Genomic DNA, 16,262 nt, shown 5'->3' with positions numbered 1-16,262 from the left:
TGGGCTGGATTTTCTTCTTCTTTGTGAAAGGGTGTTTTTTTTTAGCCCAGTTTGCTACCATAGCAAGACTCACGTCTTCCCACATGGCTGGCCCACTGGTTTATGTCTGACAGACAGAACTTACCTGACAACTTGTTGGCGAGCGTTAACCCAGTTTGTCAGAGGGGACCATGGCCCAGGAGTGTGATACCAGAGCGCTCGCTTTCACCCTGACATCCTAGTCCCCTGCTCATAGTGCTTACAGGTTCATGCGCATCCTGGCTCCGTTCTGGGACAAGTCCAAGCATTGCCCTTGCAAGGGAAGCGGAGGTACAGAGCAGTGATGGGTACTGTGAGCCTGCCATGGCCTGCAGTGGGGTCACACTGATCTATCCCAGAAGGCCCTGGGGTCATGCAGTCTGGATACGACCTGGGTCACCTCAGTCAAAGAGCTAGATTGCCCACACCGACACTTCTCCGAGTGACTTCTGCCGATGGTGCCCAAGGTACTAAGTTCTTACAGGTTTAGTGAAGATCAGTGGCTGAATGGAGGATAGAGACCTAAATAATGGCCCTTATTGAGAGATATGTTTAAGGGGGAACTAACAGTTCCTTGTTTTACTGAGCTTGTTTCAAACCATCCATGCTGCTAAATGTCTCTTAGCTAACCAGCAGGAAAACATGGGAAGGAGTTGGAAGTACTATGTGAGAGGTGAGAGGTTGGGGAGGGAAGTGGGCTCTGTTGTGAAAGGGATAAGGTCATAGGAGATATGGATGGGGGTCATATAGGAATATAGGATACAAACCCATATGAAAATAAGCATCAGTAGCTTCACACCCAGGGAAGAAGATGGGTTTATTACTTTGATGCATCTTTACCTGTATTCACCTTTTGTGACTATTGCTCAGGTGTCTAGCAGAGTATACATTTTCAAAACATAATAAAATACTGAGAAATAAGAGCTCTCAAGACACTACAGATAGTGGGTTTTAGTGACAGACACCCTATCATTAAAATGGATCTCATTTCAACTTGCTGTGCAAGAAAAATAAAATTCAAAATGCCATCCCTTCCAGTGCTTAGACAAAGCTTTCCTCTCATCCCCTTCTAATGTGCCTATCTTCTGAGTATCTGAGGATCGCACGTGCCCACCCTTGTGCAGCTTGGGGGCAATAAGCAGAGGAACATGATGGTGAACAGTCCGTATCCAGTCCCCCAAACTGTCTCCCCTCATGCATACACAGATAGGCACACACACACACAGACACACACAGACACACACACACAGACACACACACACACACACACACACACACACTCCTTTCCCTCCTGAGTTTCCTAGCTTCCTTTCCCATAAGACTACATCCAGAAGTGCTGATATACCTACCTGTCTCTTGATTAATCTTTGTTTGGAGAAAGCAAAGATTTGCTTGTGCTTGTGGGTTTTTAGCTTGTGGTGTGGCAGTGTTGAGGAAATATCCTACCCACAGAAAGAAAAACGTGTGTTGGCAAATGTAAGAGTTAAAAACTGATGAGACAAAATGTTACCAAAAACAAGCATTTAAGATGAACAAGGCTCCAACGTTATGGGTTTATTTGTTTCTTCTAATTATTTGAAATCTCTTTAATTGCTTTCTCATATTTCAAGCTCTTATGAGTCATGTTTTGAAGCTTTTCCCTGCAGCCATGACATCTAGAAACATAATTCTGTTACAAAGTTAAAAAATGAAATGTTCACATAATCCCAGGGCTCCAAGAGCTGAGGCTTTGTTTAGTGTATCCTGGAACTCAATAAAATCATGTGCTTCAGCACAACTGTAACAACTCCATTTCCCTCCTTCAAAAAAACTGAACTGGCTCACAGCTCTTTACTAAATCAATTTTGCAGAGATATTGGCTTACTCTCTCTCTCTTATCTTTGGGCATCAGTCCTCCCTCACCATTCCCCTTCTCCTGGCTGTAGCTATTCCACTTTGGCCCTCCATCTGCCTGGAGGGTGCTGGAGGAAGGAAGCTGCTCTCTCCTCTATCTCCATCTTTCCTTCCTTAATTCTTGTTCCCTCTATTGCTCTATTGCTCCATTTCTATTTCCTTGCCTTTCCAGCCTGCCTGGAAGTAGTGGCCTACAGAAGAACCAGGAGCATTAGGGCATCTGGGCCTGTGGGAAGCAGGGGGCCGAAGCTGGTACAGGTAGTTGAGGAGAGCTTGGGAGGAGCTGTGTGATGCTTACAGCGCCGCCCCTTCTACCATCGGTCTCTGTAAGGCTCTGCCGTAGGAACAGAGCAAGTGCAGCAGGCTGGCTCTGCTTGAGTGACTCTTTTCCAGATCAGCGCCTGCAAGCTTTGCCGAACATCATGACTTTCCTCCCAGCCCCAGCCTCCATCATCAGCAAAACAGGGCAGAAAAAATTCTCCTTAAACCAATCTCGCTTGTGACCAGCAGAGAGAAACTAAATGATATGATGGCTTTTGCTGGTAATCCTATAATAGCTTCTCATTGTGTAAAATTTCTGAGTACTTACAGCAGCACCTTGCAGGGGCTGTCCTACTGACATTGTGCTCCCCCAGGGCATGCTGTTCAACAGGGAACATCTTTTATCTACTGGTCCAGCAGAGTGAGCATGCTTCCTTTTCTACAGAGAAATCATTTGTAAAAACAGGAAGGCAGTAGTACCACTTGGCACCAGAAATGCTGTGTATATAGTCCCTAGCGCTGGGAACAGAGAAGCAAAGAGAAATAATAAATACAGAGGGGGAGAGAGAGAGAAAGAGAGAGAGAGGAATGAGAAATATGGGAGTTTTAAACTGACATGAGAGAGGGAGCTGTGCTTTAAGATAACTCTAGATCCGGTAGTCACTGACTCATACAAGGAATTTATTTGCGTGTGGATGAGGTTCAATGGCCGATATCCTGCATTCTTGGGGAGCTTTTTGCTGTCTCATACAGCACAGTAATTTCTGAGAGGATTTACTAAAGATAAGAAGCATAAATAAAACAAAGGGAAAAGTAACTTTGATCAATATAACCAAAAAAACTGTTGGTGCAATATTTCATTTAGCAAGTGCTGCATACAGCTATTGGTCTCTGTGAACAGTTATTCACGAAGCAGCATACAAGCATCAGTAGCATTTTCCTTCAGAAGACTGCAAAATGCTTGAGAAGTACCCATTTAGCACTGCAAACAGCCCTATCGGGTAAGTCTTATCATTCATGTTTTGCAGAGAAGTAGCTAAGTGCTTTGCTCAAGGTTAGGGCTGGGACTCAGTGGCAGAGCCACAGTAATATCGAGGTAGAATCTGGCACAAGTATATTCACCACGTGAAAATGTTTTGCACCAGAAGGTCTGTGTTCCAGCCCAAAGGGGAAGGAAAAAGATAAACCAGAAGGACAATAATCAGTGAGTGAGAACTGAAGTCAGACCCATTTGAATTAGGAATAGGGCACGCTTTTAACTGCAAGAGGTGACTAACCATCGTGCAAACAAGGAAAATGGCAGCTTCTCTATCTATCTTCCAGAAAGTTGTTTTCCTCTCTCTCTGGGAACAAATTCTGCCCCATCTCACACACCCACACACACACCCACACACACACCCACACCCCCACACACCCACCACTCTTTTTAGTCTCAGTAGGAGTCAGTTATGGATATGAGAAGACAGAAATGACTCCTAAATTCCCAGTCCCGCAATGCGATACACCCTGGAAAGTCTCTAAGCACTTGCTGATTTCAGTGGTGCTTTGTGCAAGGACAGGGTCTGCTCATGCTCATCAAGGTGCATGCCTGCAATCTTCAATGTCATTAAATAAGCATAAGCTTTTGCTGCAATGCTGAAGAAAGTGACATCGTGTTTTAAAGCAGATAACTTGTCTGTTGCTTGTTAACTACAAAGACAGTGCTGTTCTATACGGGTTTCTGCAGCACCATGAACTTTTAATAGGGATAAGAAAACAAATCTTTGTTAGTTCTAAACCTGTTATTCCTAATTTTAATTTTAATGCTGACTCAAGGCCCATTCCTATAATTGCTTATACCCACTCACAGCTTTACAACCACAAATAGTTCAAATGAGATCAGTCAGACCAAGCTTGTACATAAAGCTAAACATGAGGAAACTTGTTTGTACACTGAGATTTTAGATGTAGCATTTTCTTCCATCTTTGGACAATATAACCTTTAAAATACTGCCTGTGTATCCAAGTCTGCTTGAACAGCTGAAAATGTGTGCGTCTTGCCCAATGGGAAAGGATATGAACTCTTTGTATATTTGGAAGAAAGAGATGTAATTAAACAATAGACAAAGGATTTACAGGAAGGGAGCTGGAATCCTCTGGCAGGAGTCCCTGCAGCAAAAGCCATAATTCTATAGAATGAGGTTAATTAACTGGCAATTATTTCTAAAGTGCATCTGAATATAATACATTTGCCACAAAGATGTCAGTAAAAGAGTATCAAGTGACTGCTGGAAGTCAAGACTACTTAGTACTCCCACCCTCACCACAACTGCACTGCTACACTTGACTAAAACTGCACATCCAGCATGTTGAAGACCCTTCAGTTCTGATTCGCAGAGAGAAATGTGCTTTTCCCAGAAACCCCTGGTGCTGCAGCCAGTCTGCCCGCCATCGCTCACTTCGAGAGATGCCAATCACACACCCGGAAGGCTCTTCAGCTGACTTACAATGAAAGTAAGTGATGGGAATGATCCCTCTTTCTTCCCTCCTGATTCAGTAGGGCTGGTTAAATGGAAACGGTCTTTCCTGAAACTGTCTACCTCTGCCTAGAAAGGCAAAGATAGGTTCTTAAAGAAGAGCAAATTCAGTTATCTCTGTGTCTATATCGCTTAAGTAGAAACAGCAAAGTGAATGTGTTGGTCTAAGTTTCCTTAGGGAATCTATTGACAGGAAACGGCCCTGAATATAGTCTAGATTAAGAGCTCAATATCAATACCCTTTTTACATACACAGATGTCAGGTATTCCCACCCCAGGTCCTCCACATCCCAGGTGAGAGGCAGAGAGATGTGTAACAAGTGGATTCATGACACCTATGTAGATATGCTCCAGTATGAACTAGTTCAGCAGCCAGGTCAGCTCACCTCTGGCCCTGCTTTGCAGTTGCACAGCACCTTGCAGAGAGCTTTCAGTCAAGATAGCTGAGAATCAAGGTGGCAGGGAGGGAAAAAAGGAAGGCCTTAGTCCGCAAGTCTAGCGAAGAGCATGGAGGAGGGAAATGTAATCCCCACCTAGTAAAGGCCTGATTCAGATCATGATCCAAACGGAGAAGGAATTTGCAAGTGTTGGCTAGTGGACTTAGCAAATCGTGCAAAGAAAAGTCTGTGCCCTTTCTGTGCTGTAATAGGACAGAATATGGAAAAGTGATGCTGGGGTACAAGGGCTGGAAAAGCATCAGCTTGCCCCAGGTGGGAAAGCCTGTGGCGCAGATCAGAGAGGACCAGGCAGGCACGCTGCCAGGGCTGAGCAGGGAAATCAAGGCAGCCAGTCACAGAGCTGTTGCCCCTGCAAAGCACTCCCCACACATTTTTCTGAATAGTGAACCAGAGCAGAATCACTCCATGCCAGCGGAGGGGCGTTTCAGCTGGTCCCAGCAGTTTTGATCCAGCTCTTTGACAAACTACAAGTGATTTTGCTGTTATATCTGACTCCAGCCTACCAGACATTGCTCCAACATGTGGTGGATGATGAGAAGCATCTGTGAGCTGCTCTGGACACCTTCCCATTGCTGGCCTGAGGGTATGGTCCCACCATCTCTTTGTTGTGGCCTGCAAATGAGGGTGGGAAAGGGCCTTGACCACCCTGGCAGGAAAGGGACTGCAAGCTGAGGAAAGCGGAGGCCTCTTGTGGTATCTACAGGCCAAGAGTGCAGCTGACAGCTGGTATCTTGGTTTTAACCATACTTGGTCTTCCTTAAAAGCTGCACACAACACAACTGACCGCCAGGCTTGCTTAGGGCTATTTGGCACCCAAGGTAGCCCCATTTCATCTGCCTCTCCTCCCTCCTCCACACACGCCTGCAATGATGGTAGAAGGGCGCTTCTTTCCCTCAATACTGACGGCCTCCAGGTAAGAGGCAAGAGGCGTCTTCCTTCACCCGAGAAAAGAGGAAAGGGAGACGACAGGGAAATTTAAAAACAGTATATTAATTACCAATATATAACATATTAATTATTAATTCATATTAATATGTATAAATATGGAGCAGCGCAGGACGCAGCACTGCCGCCGCGCCCACTGCCGGCGCCCACCCGGGGCCAACGGCCGCCCCGCGCGCGCCCGCCCGCCGCGGGGGGGGGGGGGGGGGGCACTGTTACGCGCATGCGCCTGCCCCCGAGCCGCGCCTCCTCCCCATCGCTCCCGCAGGGGAAGGGGCGGGGCCGCGCGCCACTGGGCTGCGGCGCCCCCCCTCGGAAGCGGTGCGTGCCGCAGCCGTTGGCTGCGCGCGCCGCCGGGGGGAGGAGAGGAGGCAGCGGCCGCCGCCGCCGCCGCTCTTGCCGGCGGACTCGGCTGCTCTGGAGGAGAAGGGCCGGGGTGGGTGGAGGGGGGGAGGAGGTGGAGGAGGGAGGAGGTCGCTCCTGCTCCAAGATGGCGGCGCAGAGGAGGAGTCTGCTGCAGAGTGTGAGTGGCATCTTCCCCCCCTCCGTGCACACGCACCCCCCTAGGTGTGTGTGAGGGGGGTCCAGGCCTCCCTCTCGCCTGCTCCCTGGGAAATGGAGGGGAGGGCACTTCTGTGGTGTTTGTGGAGGCGGGTCGTTGCCTCAGGGCGGCGGGTCCCTGCTGAGGGGCCCGGCCTGGGGCGGGACGGGGGGGGGGAGGACCCTGCATGTTCAAGAGTCTGTTCCCTGAGGTGCCCTGCCGCTCTGCAGCGGGGCATCGGCGTGTGGGGGGCGGCAGGTGGCTGAGGGGGGCCGTGCCTGGTCTGGAGGGGTCAGGGCAGGCCTCGGCAGAGTGTGTGTGTGTGTGTGTGTGTGTGTGTGTGTACGCACAGGGAGTGTGTGACAGGGAGCTGGTGGCCTTGAGGGTGCCTCTCTAATTGTCTGCAGCGACAGGGCTATCGCCCTCTTTTCCTGGGTGGATGTACTCCAGCAGGGAGCCAGAGCGTTGCCCGTACTCCCATGCCGCAGATGCGTGAGAGGCTGGTTCACCAAACGGAGTGCTAGTGCTGTGCTGTATCCAGTGTAAAACTCAGGTGCAAATTTCAGTTCTGGTTTCTTATTAGCAAGAGCTGGAGGTGCAGCCAGAACTCAGCTTCAGAGGGAAAGAAAGTGGTAAGCGATCCAATTCTGCAGCAGTGGCAGGGAATATGAAGTTGCTGGCTGGGGTGGTGTGCTACCCTTTTAGCAAAGGTGAGAAGGGCTGAGAAGAGGGTGGGGATGGTCTTGTTGCCCATGCTGAACCTGGATCCTCACTTCAGGCTGCTTGCCATTTACATAGTCTCTTTCCTCTTCCTGTCTCCCAGGAGCAGCAGCCCAGCTGGACAGATGACTTACCATCCTGCCATCTCTCTGGGGTAGGCTCAGCTCCAAACCGTTCCTACAGTGCAGATGGCAAGGGGACAGAGGGTCATCCCTTGGAAGATAATTGGTTAAAATTCAGGTAAGTGGGTTAACACAGACCGTTGCAGACACAAGGACAGGTAGGAGTGGTGGTTGGCTCCTCACAGTAGGACTTGGAGGTAGAGGGTGGGGCCAGAGCATGCAGGAGTTGTCTGGAGGAACTTGTTTTGTATACTTCTTTCTGTCACAGACCTCTCTCACCTCTTTGCTTCTGCCCTCTCTGGACAGGAGTGAGAACAACTGCTACCTCTATGGTGTCTTCAATGGCTATGATGGCAACCGAGTCACCAACTTTGTGGGTCAAAGGCTCTCTGCAGAACTGCTGTTGGGCCAGCTACATGCAGATCACAGTGATGCTGATGTGCGCCGGGTTCTGCTGCAGGTAAATGAGATTTGGCTGAGAACAGCCCCTGCTTCTCACAGGACCCACCTCCTCTTTTTTTGCCACCATGGGAGCAGCATCTGGTTTCTGAGGGAACTGGGAGCAGTCTCTGCCAATAGCTGAGACTGCACTCATCCTGAGCAGCTGTAGTGCTTTGTTTCACTCCCACCTCATACCCATCTGTCCCCCTGGCTCAGTCAGCACACTGCTGAGAGCTCTGTGGGAAGCTGCAGCCAGTCTTCACTGGACGTGTAGGGAAGGGACAAGTCAGCCTGCGAAGGAGATGACAATGAGTGAAAGAGAATACTTAATGTGTGGGGCGATGGATTTGTGAGCATACTTTCTTGAGTGATAATAAGTTTTTTACAGTCAGCACACAAAATCAGGCAGGTCTCTGACATTGCTCTGAACATAACTTTTATATTTTTGTCCCCTGTTTTGGGTAGTTGCAGTTTGTTTTTACAGACTAGTTAACTAGTTGCACCAAAATAATTGTTCTTAGGTGTGATGTAGTGATTCTTGACTATCTGTAGAGCGATCAACCACTCTGGTGAGCCCATTTTGGTGTGGTGGGGGTGGGCAGCCTGGAAGCTCTGTAGATATTAGATAAGAGCTCAGTCTCTCTTATGGCCTCTTTTAGGCTTTTGATGTGGTAGAAAGGAGTTTCCTGGAGTCCATTGATGATGCTTTGGCAGAGAAGGCCAGCCTGCAGTCTCAGCTACCAGAGGTAACGTAGTCTTAACAGCGGAGATTGTGGGAGGTCCCTCCCTCCAGATTGCTGGATGAGTCTTAGAGACGCTATTCAGTCTGGTCCAAGGGAGGGTGTACTTGAAAACTATTACTCTTTAGTTCTTTTCTGGGGGCCTGTGTGAAATGAAGCAAACGTCTTGGTCCAGTTCCCAGAGGTGCCACTGTGTTCATACTGGCCCTACTTAGACTCATCATTGGTCGTCTCAGAAGAGGGGTGGAGAACTGAACGTATCATGGAGATGAGTTCACCTCTGTGCATGTGGCTCTTCCAGGACAAAGCCATATGACACAGATAAGAGACAGGGCCTCTGCATGGCATCTGGGCAGATGTGGATTCTGCTCTTCAGGTGAGCTGGACTGTCTTCCCCAGAACCTTACCAGAGCCATGTTATTTATTTGTTAGGGTGTTTCTTTGTCACAGCCTCATGCCAAGACTGCATAAAGACAGTTCTCCTCCTTGCAGCATTCAGATTCCAGCTGTGGTTTCTGTGTTGTGGGTTGTGTGTTTAAGCTTCCCCCGGTGTCTTGGGTTCCAGGGTGTCCCTCACCACCAGCTGCCTCCTCAGTACCAGAAGATTGTGGAGAGATTGAAGGTTGTAGAGCAGGAGATCTCTGGAGGAGCCATGGCTATTGTGGCTGTTGTTCTCAACAACAAGCTCTATATCGCCAACGTGGGTGAGTAGTTCTTTGTCGGCCTCCCAGACTTGGCATTTCTGAGGATGACTGCAGTTCTAGGAAGTGAAAAAAACTTGAACTCGGCGGGCAGTTTGTTTGGTCTGTGGCCATGGAGTGATATGCTTATAACTTACAGGAGTCCCTGAAATCAGTCTAGGTCTTTCTCTCTGCAAATATTGGCTCATATAACGTATACGACCAAAGAACAGAGGAAAAACAGGTTGTGAGGCAGTAGTGCAGGCTCAATGAGAAGCGGAGAGCTTTCTTGTGCGGTACTAGCTTTGGCCTGGGTGAAGAACTGCCTAGCATGCTGTGAACAAGGCTACTTTTAGGAGATTATGATAAGACAGTACATGAGCTTTCTCTTCCTTTTCCTTCCTTACTCGCCTTTTCCATTCCTTCTCCCTTTGGCTATGTTCTGCCTCTTAATGACAGACTTATCTGGTGCCTCATATTACTACTTCTACTGCAGGTACCAACCGGGCACTGCTATGCAAGTCCACGGTAGATGGGCTGCAGGTGACTCAGCTCAACGTGGACCATACGACAGAGAATGAGGATGAACTTTTTCGCTTCTCCCAGCTGGGTGAGTGCTGGGTTTCACGCTCTTATCTGAGAACATCTCACGGCCCAGTTTATCTGTGTTACTGGGAATGACTCAAGCCACTGGAAACATTACCTAGCCACAAAAAGAAGCTCCTCATGGGCTGTGGTTTCAAATTACAAGTTTAGCGCCCTCTTCTGCAAATCTAGCCACTGTGAGGCTACAGAGCGAGTCAGTTCAGCTCGTTGATCCAACAGAAAACTAACTATACAACTTTTTTTTTTCCACGTTTTGAGAGTTAGTTTCACATCTAGCTGCCAAACTGAAATTGATTTGCCCTCCAGCTGTGTGATTGCTCAAGTTGGTTCGAAGGCAGGAGAAGAGCACGCAGCCAGAGGGTAAAAGCAGGAAGGACAATGTATGACTGCCCCTTTGGAGGCAAACCACAGTTGTGTTGGGTTAGGTGCTTGCTGCCTGATGTCTCACTTCTGGGATAGTGCATCGGACAGAACCAGGCCAAACACTGGCATTTACTGGTGTCACATCTGTCTATTGAGCTCTGTCCAACACAGACATTTTGCCTCAGGCCTCAGGTTTTCCTTTACCATGTTTGACATGTTTTCTTTCCTTGTCTAGAACTAGTCCAAATCATTTGTGTGGTTGTTAAGAGCAAATTGTTCTTACTGAGATACTTATGTCCTGTATTTTTTTTTTTTTAGGGAGGGCTAGTTGGCATTCTTCATTATCTTCACCTAGTAGATTTGTTCTTATCTAGTAAGGCTGTTAGTGTGGTAATTTTCTGCTGCGAGATTTTATCTTGCATTCCATTTCACTTCCATTTTCTCTTTTTTCCCTATAATGCTGTGGTAGTGATATGTGCTATGAAATAGAAAAATGAATACCAAGATCTAGGGAAGGAGAACCTTCAACTGCCTTTCCACTATGCAGAATTCAGTTGCAGTCCATAGCAGAACAGGGATATACCGGCTAGATATACTTGCCTATTTAACCTGACACAGTAGTGGCTCTCCTACTGGTGGTGCCAGCAGAGGAGTGAGCCTGTGGAACAAACCAGTGTACACAGGCTCTGTTGGGATACAGAGGAGGTCACTGTAAGGCTGGGTTGAAGCATAGTGATAGGAAATGGTGGGGGTAATGTTTGTCGTGGTGCTGCCTGTGCTACCCCTCTCCTGGGGAAGGGAGGGAGAGGCGTTAGGCCTGCGTTGCTGTCAGCCCAGCACATTGCAGCTCATACAGTGCTCCAGGAGGGAGCTGTGGTTTAGACAGAGAACCCCTGGCATGCTGCGAGCCTCCCTGTGTTTGTGTCTGTCAATAGCATGTATCCCCCTGCTGGGAGCCAGCAAATGAGCTAGCAAATGCATTGATGAGTCAGCTTTGGTCTGCAGCAGATGGCAGAGTTGTGTCTTACTGCTGGGGTAGGTGTGGAACCATCTGTGCAGTGAGGTTTGGTTTGACTCAGAGGGAGAGTTTCAGTTGGACCCCTGCCTTCACCTGGTACTGAGGACAGTCATCCCTAGACAAAATCTCAAAACAACATTTTCTGCCTGTTAGCTGTAGGTATAAGCGGGGAGGAGTTGCCAAAACAAATCAGGTGAGTGGCTTGTCTGTTCCAAGTCCTGTCTCAAATAGTAGCTGCTCCCAGATGATCCCAGTTAAGACCTTTTTCAAGATGGGATGCCTTCCTAAACCCTGCCAGATTTGAGTTATACACCGAAGCAAAGGCATGTTCCCTTAAACTTTTTTTAAGATAAATACTTACTTGCTTACTGTCTTTGATTTTAGGAGTAGCCAATACTGATTTGAGCTGTTGGCAAATTTGTTGTCTCTTGTAGACAGCTCTCCTTTTTTCCCTCCCCAAAAGAGCATACTAGGGAAATTGTCGTATGGAGGTTAGGAGCAGGGTTCAGTAACAGGTGAAAGAGAAATGGAGCAGAATCCTTCACGTTCTTTTTTTCCTGCCAATCTGGCTTTCTTCCTCCCATCACACAATTTGGAGCTGACAGGCACAGATGCTCCACTGTCTTTTCAGTGAACGCGTGTGTGTCCAGGCCAGCTGCCACTGGTGGCCTTTGGGCTTTGGGCATGGGCTTTGTCTCAGGGCCAGCCATTGCATTCAGAGTGTGTATGTGAGGGTGTGTGCATCTCTCTCCTCTCTCCTTCCCAGATTACGACTAATGAGAAGATTTCCCATTGAACAGAGCAAACCATTCTTCCTTTCCTTCCTGTTGGGCTCCTAATGGTTCTTTAACGTTTTGCTTTGTCTTGCAATTCTCCTTAGCTGTGGATATTTCTTTTCTCATTCCTCACTGTATAACCACAGGAAGTCCTGCAAAGTTCCCAAAGTCAATGAGCCTTTTTTTTTTTTTTTCTCTCTTCAATCTGGCAGGCTTGGATGCAGGGAAAATAAAACAAGTTGGAACTATTCGTGGGCAGGAAAGCACTCGGCGCATTGGAGATTACAAAGTCAAGTATGGCTATACTGATATTGAACTGCTCAGGTTAGAAAAACTCAGCTTTGTGGTTTCAATCCCGCTTCCTCTTCATGGCCCTCCACTCTCACCATTAAGTACTAAATAGGCTGTTTCTTTCCAGTGCTGCTAAATCTAAACCCATCATAGCAGAGCCTGAAATCCATGGAGGGCACTCACTGGATGGTGTGACTGGTTTCTTGGTGCTGATGTCAGAAGGGCTCTACAAAGCTCTGGAGGCAGCTCATGGGCCTGGACAGGCCAACCAGGTGAGTGTTCACATGTGGGAAACGTTCCTGTGGCTTTTGGCTTACCCCAGTGGTGTCAGCTGCTCTGATGCAGACTCTTTTCCACATCCGTCCTGTGAGTGCCACCTGGGTTGGATGCCTGTGCTCCCCGATCCCAGTCTGTAATAATGAGAGAGCTGCTTTGCCAAGCCAGTTCTTCCAGGCAGCTTTCTGTCCTTTAGGAGTAGATTGTTAAGGAGAATGGGATGGTTCAAGGCACAAAGGCAGATATCACTGAGTGAGACTGGCAAGCGCAATAGCCAGATGAGTTGCCATACAAAAATCTTAGGCCGGATGGCTGGAAAAGGTTTCTTCCAGAATCCTCTCTGAGACATCCTCCCGTTCTGTTTTCTTTTTGTGCTCAGGAAATTGCAGCCATGATAGACACGGAGTTTGCCAAGCAGACATCACTGGATGCAGTGGCACAAGCAGTAGTAGACCGGGTTAAGCGGATCCACTGTGACACTTTTGCCAGTGGTGGGGAACGGTCCAAGTTCTGTCCCCGGCATGAAGACATGACGCTGCTTGTGAGGAATTTTGGGTACCCCCTGGGTGAGATGAGCCAGCCTACGCTGACACCAACACAAGGTATATTGAGGAGGGGAAAAAAAGGAGGATGGAAGACAAGGTCTCCTGATTCATCCAGCCCTGACTTAATGTTAGGAGAGAGGATGCTCGGTGTAGAAGGCATTTCCTTGTTAAAGAGTTTGTCTGCTTCCAGGACCTGGAGCCTGTGACAATTTGACAAAATACAATACATTTAAGAAAGGCAGTTTAGCATAAGTTCTTTCCTGGGGATCTTTGATCTTTCCTTTGACCGTTCTTTGACCCTGTGCACCCCCAGTCACTCATGACTTGACAGGATTTATAGTTCTGTTTTCTCCCTTCTCAGGAGGCCGTGTCTATCCAGTCTCTGTGCCGTATTCCAGCTCCCAAAGCACAAGCAAGACAAGCGTCACGCTGTCCCTTGTCATGCCTTCCCAAGGCCAGATGGTCAACGGTGCTCACAGCAGCTCTACTCTGGATGAAGCCACCCCCACCCTCACTAAGTAAATGTCATGCTCTTGTGATAGCCCTGATCCTCCCCTGCGCCTCACACTCTGTAATGGGATTGAAAAGCAGAGAGACACTTGTCAGTTACCTGTCACTAATCCCTTTATCTGCAGCACAGCCCTCCTGACTGCAGCGTCACACCGTATTCACAACCAGCCTAATGGAAAGCAATTGTGTGAGGAGTGGGAATGAGTAAAGCAAGCAGCTGAAAGGAGCTCTGGGAAGGTGCCTTGGGAGGTGCTGCTGCAGTCACCGGAGGGCACTCTGGCAGCATGCAGCCCTTCTCTTTGGATCTTGGGTGCTAAATGTGTTGGGTGCTGTGCATGGAGGGAGCATTTTAGTAAGGAGCAGGGGCAGTGCAGGCTGCCTGTATAGCTGCTGAAGAGGCTGTGCTGCACAAGTTGGCTTCCTCGGAGGTGGAGGCCAGGGTGGAAGAGAGAATAAAGATTAGAACTGGATGCTGTCTAGATCCACTTTGCAGGCTCATGCTAATGGCTCTAGTTTCAGTTTAGCCTTTGGCACAGGGTGGAACATGTACATGCTGCAGAGTGAAGAAGCTCTCTGGTTATTGTGTAGTAGTAGCTCCAGAAAAAAATGAGGCTGACACACCAGAGTTACTCTGGCCATAACACAGGTCATACAAAAAGAGATCTTGCTGCCAGGCTTTTCCCGTAAAGGTCGTCCTGCATGGGTGTAGGGAGGCCAGCAGAGTGCATACCTTTTTGTGTTTTTTCTTTTTCTCCTTCCTCTTCTCTGTTCCTCAGAAGCCTGGTTGTACTTAAGGCCCTTCAGTTAAAGGTGAGATGGATGTCTTTGACACTTATCAGTTCCAGGTAGTTCTGAATGCAGCTAATGCTCCGATAGAGCAAGAGATTGCAACTTCTTTTACCTGTTTGTGAAGGATAGCTTGATCTGTGTGGGGGGGAAAAAGTTGGCACTTCTACCAGTGCTTTTCATGCCCAAAGCATCAGCTGGGAAAAATAAAGATGCTCATGTTTGTTCTCTCTCTCTCTCTCTCTCTACAGTCAGAGCCCAACTGTGACTCTCCAGTCCACTAATACACACACGCAGAGTAGCAGCTCAAGTTCAGATGGGGGTCTCTTTCGCTCCCGACCCACCCACTCGCTCCAGCCAGATGAAGACGGGCGTGTTGAGCCCTATGTGGACTTTGCAGAGTTCTACCGGCTTTGGAACATGGACCATGGTGAGCAGGGAGCACTGACTGTGTCCTAAAGTAGGGATGTGTCTTCTGCAGACACCCTGCACTCAGCTCCGTGAGCAAAGACTGAGGCAAGAAGGAGAGAGCTCCAGCCAACAGCTGTGTTCTGCCAAGAGTTAACTCCTATCCAGGATGTGCTGAACACTGGGCCGGGGAGCCTGTGCAGCTCTCACACACGTGCTGCCTGTGCAATGCACCCTATCCTGGCCAACCTCGTTCCCTTGGGAAGCCCTGTGAATATGGGAAGGGTTCTTGAATGCAACCCTCACTGCAGGTTATTACAAATAAAGTTGCAGAGAGGGCTCCCTTCTGGATAATGCAAGAGTAGGGGCCTGTACAAAGGCTGTGTGTGTGTGTAGGTGTATGTGTGTGTGCCTGAGCGCGTGCTGTCATAATGTTTCCACAACTCGGTTCATAATGCTGTGATTCCAGTGTTCAACTCCATAGAAGATACCTCTATTTTGCAGAATAAATAACTTATAGCTACGCTCATTGGCACCTGTGTGGCTTGCTCTATTACTTACATCAGACATATGTGTGGGTGTGACAGCTCTTCCCATTGAAACCCTGTATTCCTCCAGAACACAGAGTTGCAGCTTGTAGCAGGCAAGCTTCTGTCTTAAAAGCAGCCTGACCCCTTGTTGGTGATGTCGAAGCAGGTGTTTGTCTCGCTCGTGCTTATTTGCCAAGTTCTGGCCCTAGGTTATGACTTGGAGTTAAAATGTAAGCCCAGCTTATCCAGTAGGGCAAAATGCATGGCTTTTCCCTTAAGACACCCCCACAGTCTCAATCTGCAAAGCTGTGCAGGGCAGGGGAGAGCTTACAAGCAGTTTTCTTTCAGCAGGCTCCTGGTATTGAACAGCAGGAAGTTACATGTTGATTGTACTAGACACTACAGCTATGTAGTGATGTGCCTGCCCTGAAGATGCAGGAGTGTATCCTGTGTGTCAGAGCAGAGAGCTGGCTGGTGAGGAGAGGAGGTGGGCTGCTGAGCTGCTTGCAATGCATCAAATCAGCAGGAGGGATGAACTGGCTGGCAAAGGCGTCGGCATCCCTGAAACGTTCCCCTTCAGTTCAGTCTTCTGACAGCAGGCGGCGAGCGAGCCTCTTTTCCTTCCTGCTCCAGGCTCCGCGCTGGTCTCTCTCTGTCTCTGGGGAACTAGGCTTCCATAAGCAATACGGGGAGGCCTCTGGGATGACCGCTGTCCTACTCTGTGGTGGCTCTATGTGAGAACGTGATATAGCATTAGACAAAATGAAGATGTGACTACAGAAGTGAAAGTGAAAATGAGGGAACAAGCCTGGATTCCTTCC

At 48.5% G+C, this 16,262-nt stretch overlaps 1 protein-coding gene across 1 annotated transcript; it reads left to right on the top strand.

The window, feature by feature from the left end:
- The first annotated feature begins 6,372 nt into the window (after positions 1–6,372).
- On the top strand, positions 6,373–15,440 carry TAB1 (TGF-beta activated kinase 1 (MAP3K7) binding protein 1). Its single transcript, XM_068941707.1, has 11 exons — positions 6,373–6,611; positions 7,453–7,589; positions 7,778–7,931; positions 8,572–8,658; positions 9,218–9,356; positions 9,829–9,942; positions 12,308–12,419; positions 12,514–12,658; positions 13,042–13,264; positions 13,569–13,725; positions 14,755–15,440. Exons 1-11 carry the CDS (start codon positions 6,579–6,581, stop codon positions 14,960–14,962), a joined length of 1,509 nt encoding a protein of 502 aa, XP_068797808.1. The 5' UTR covers positions 6,373–6,578; the 3' UTR covers positions 14,963–15,440.
- Positions 15,441–16,262: the final 822 nt, after the last annotated feature.

This window comes from Struthio camelus, chromosome 1 (genome assembly GCF_040807025.1).
Source record: "Struthio camelus isolate bStrCam1 chromosome 1, bStrCam1.hap1, whole genome shotgun sequence".
NCBI classification, from domain to species: Eukaryota; Metazoa; Chordata; class Aves; order Struthioniformes; family Struthionidae; genus Struthio; species Struthio camelus.
This window is presented reverse-complemented; position numbering and strand designations above follow the sequence as displayed.

Bases quoted from the DNA above. Each gene is read 5' to 3' on its own strand.
- TAB1 (XM_068941707.1), top strand. From the start codon at position 6,579: ATGGCGGCGCAGAGGAGGAGTCTGCTGCAGAGT. The intron at 8,659-9,217 runs GTAACGTAGTCT...CTTGGGTTCCAG, and splicing joins TGCAGTCTCAGCTACCAGAG to GGTGTCCCTCACCACCAGCT. The intron at 13,726-14,754 runs GTAAATGTCATG...CTCTCTCTACAG, and splicing joins GCCACCCCCACCCTCACTAA to TCAGAGCCCAACTGTGACTC.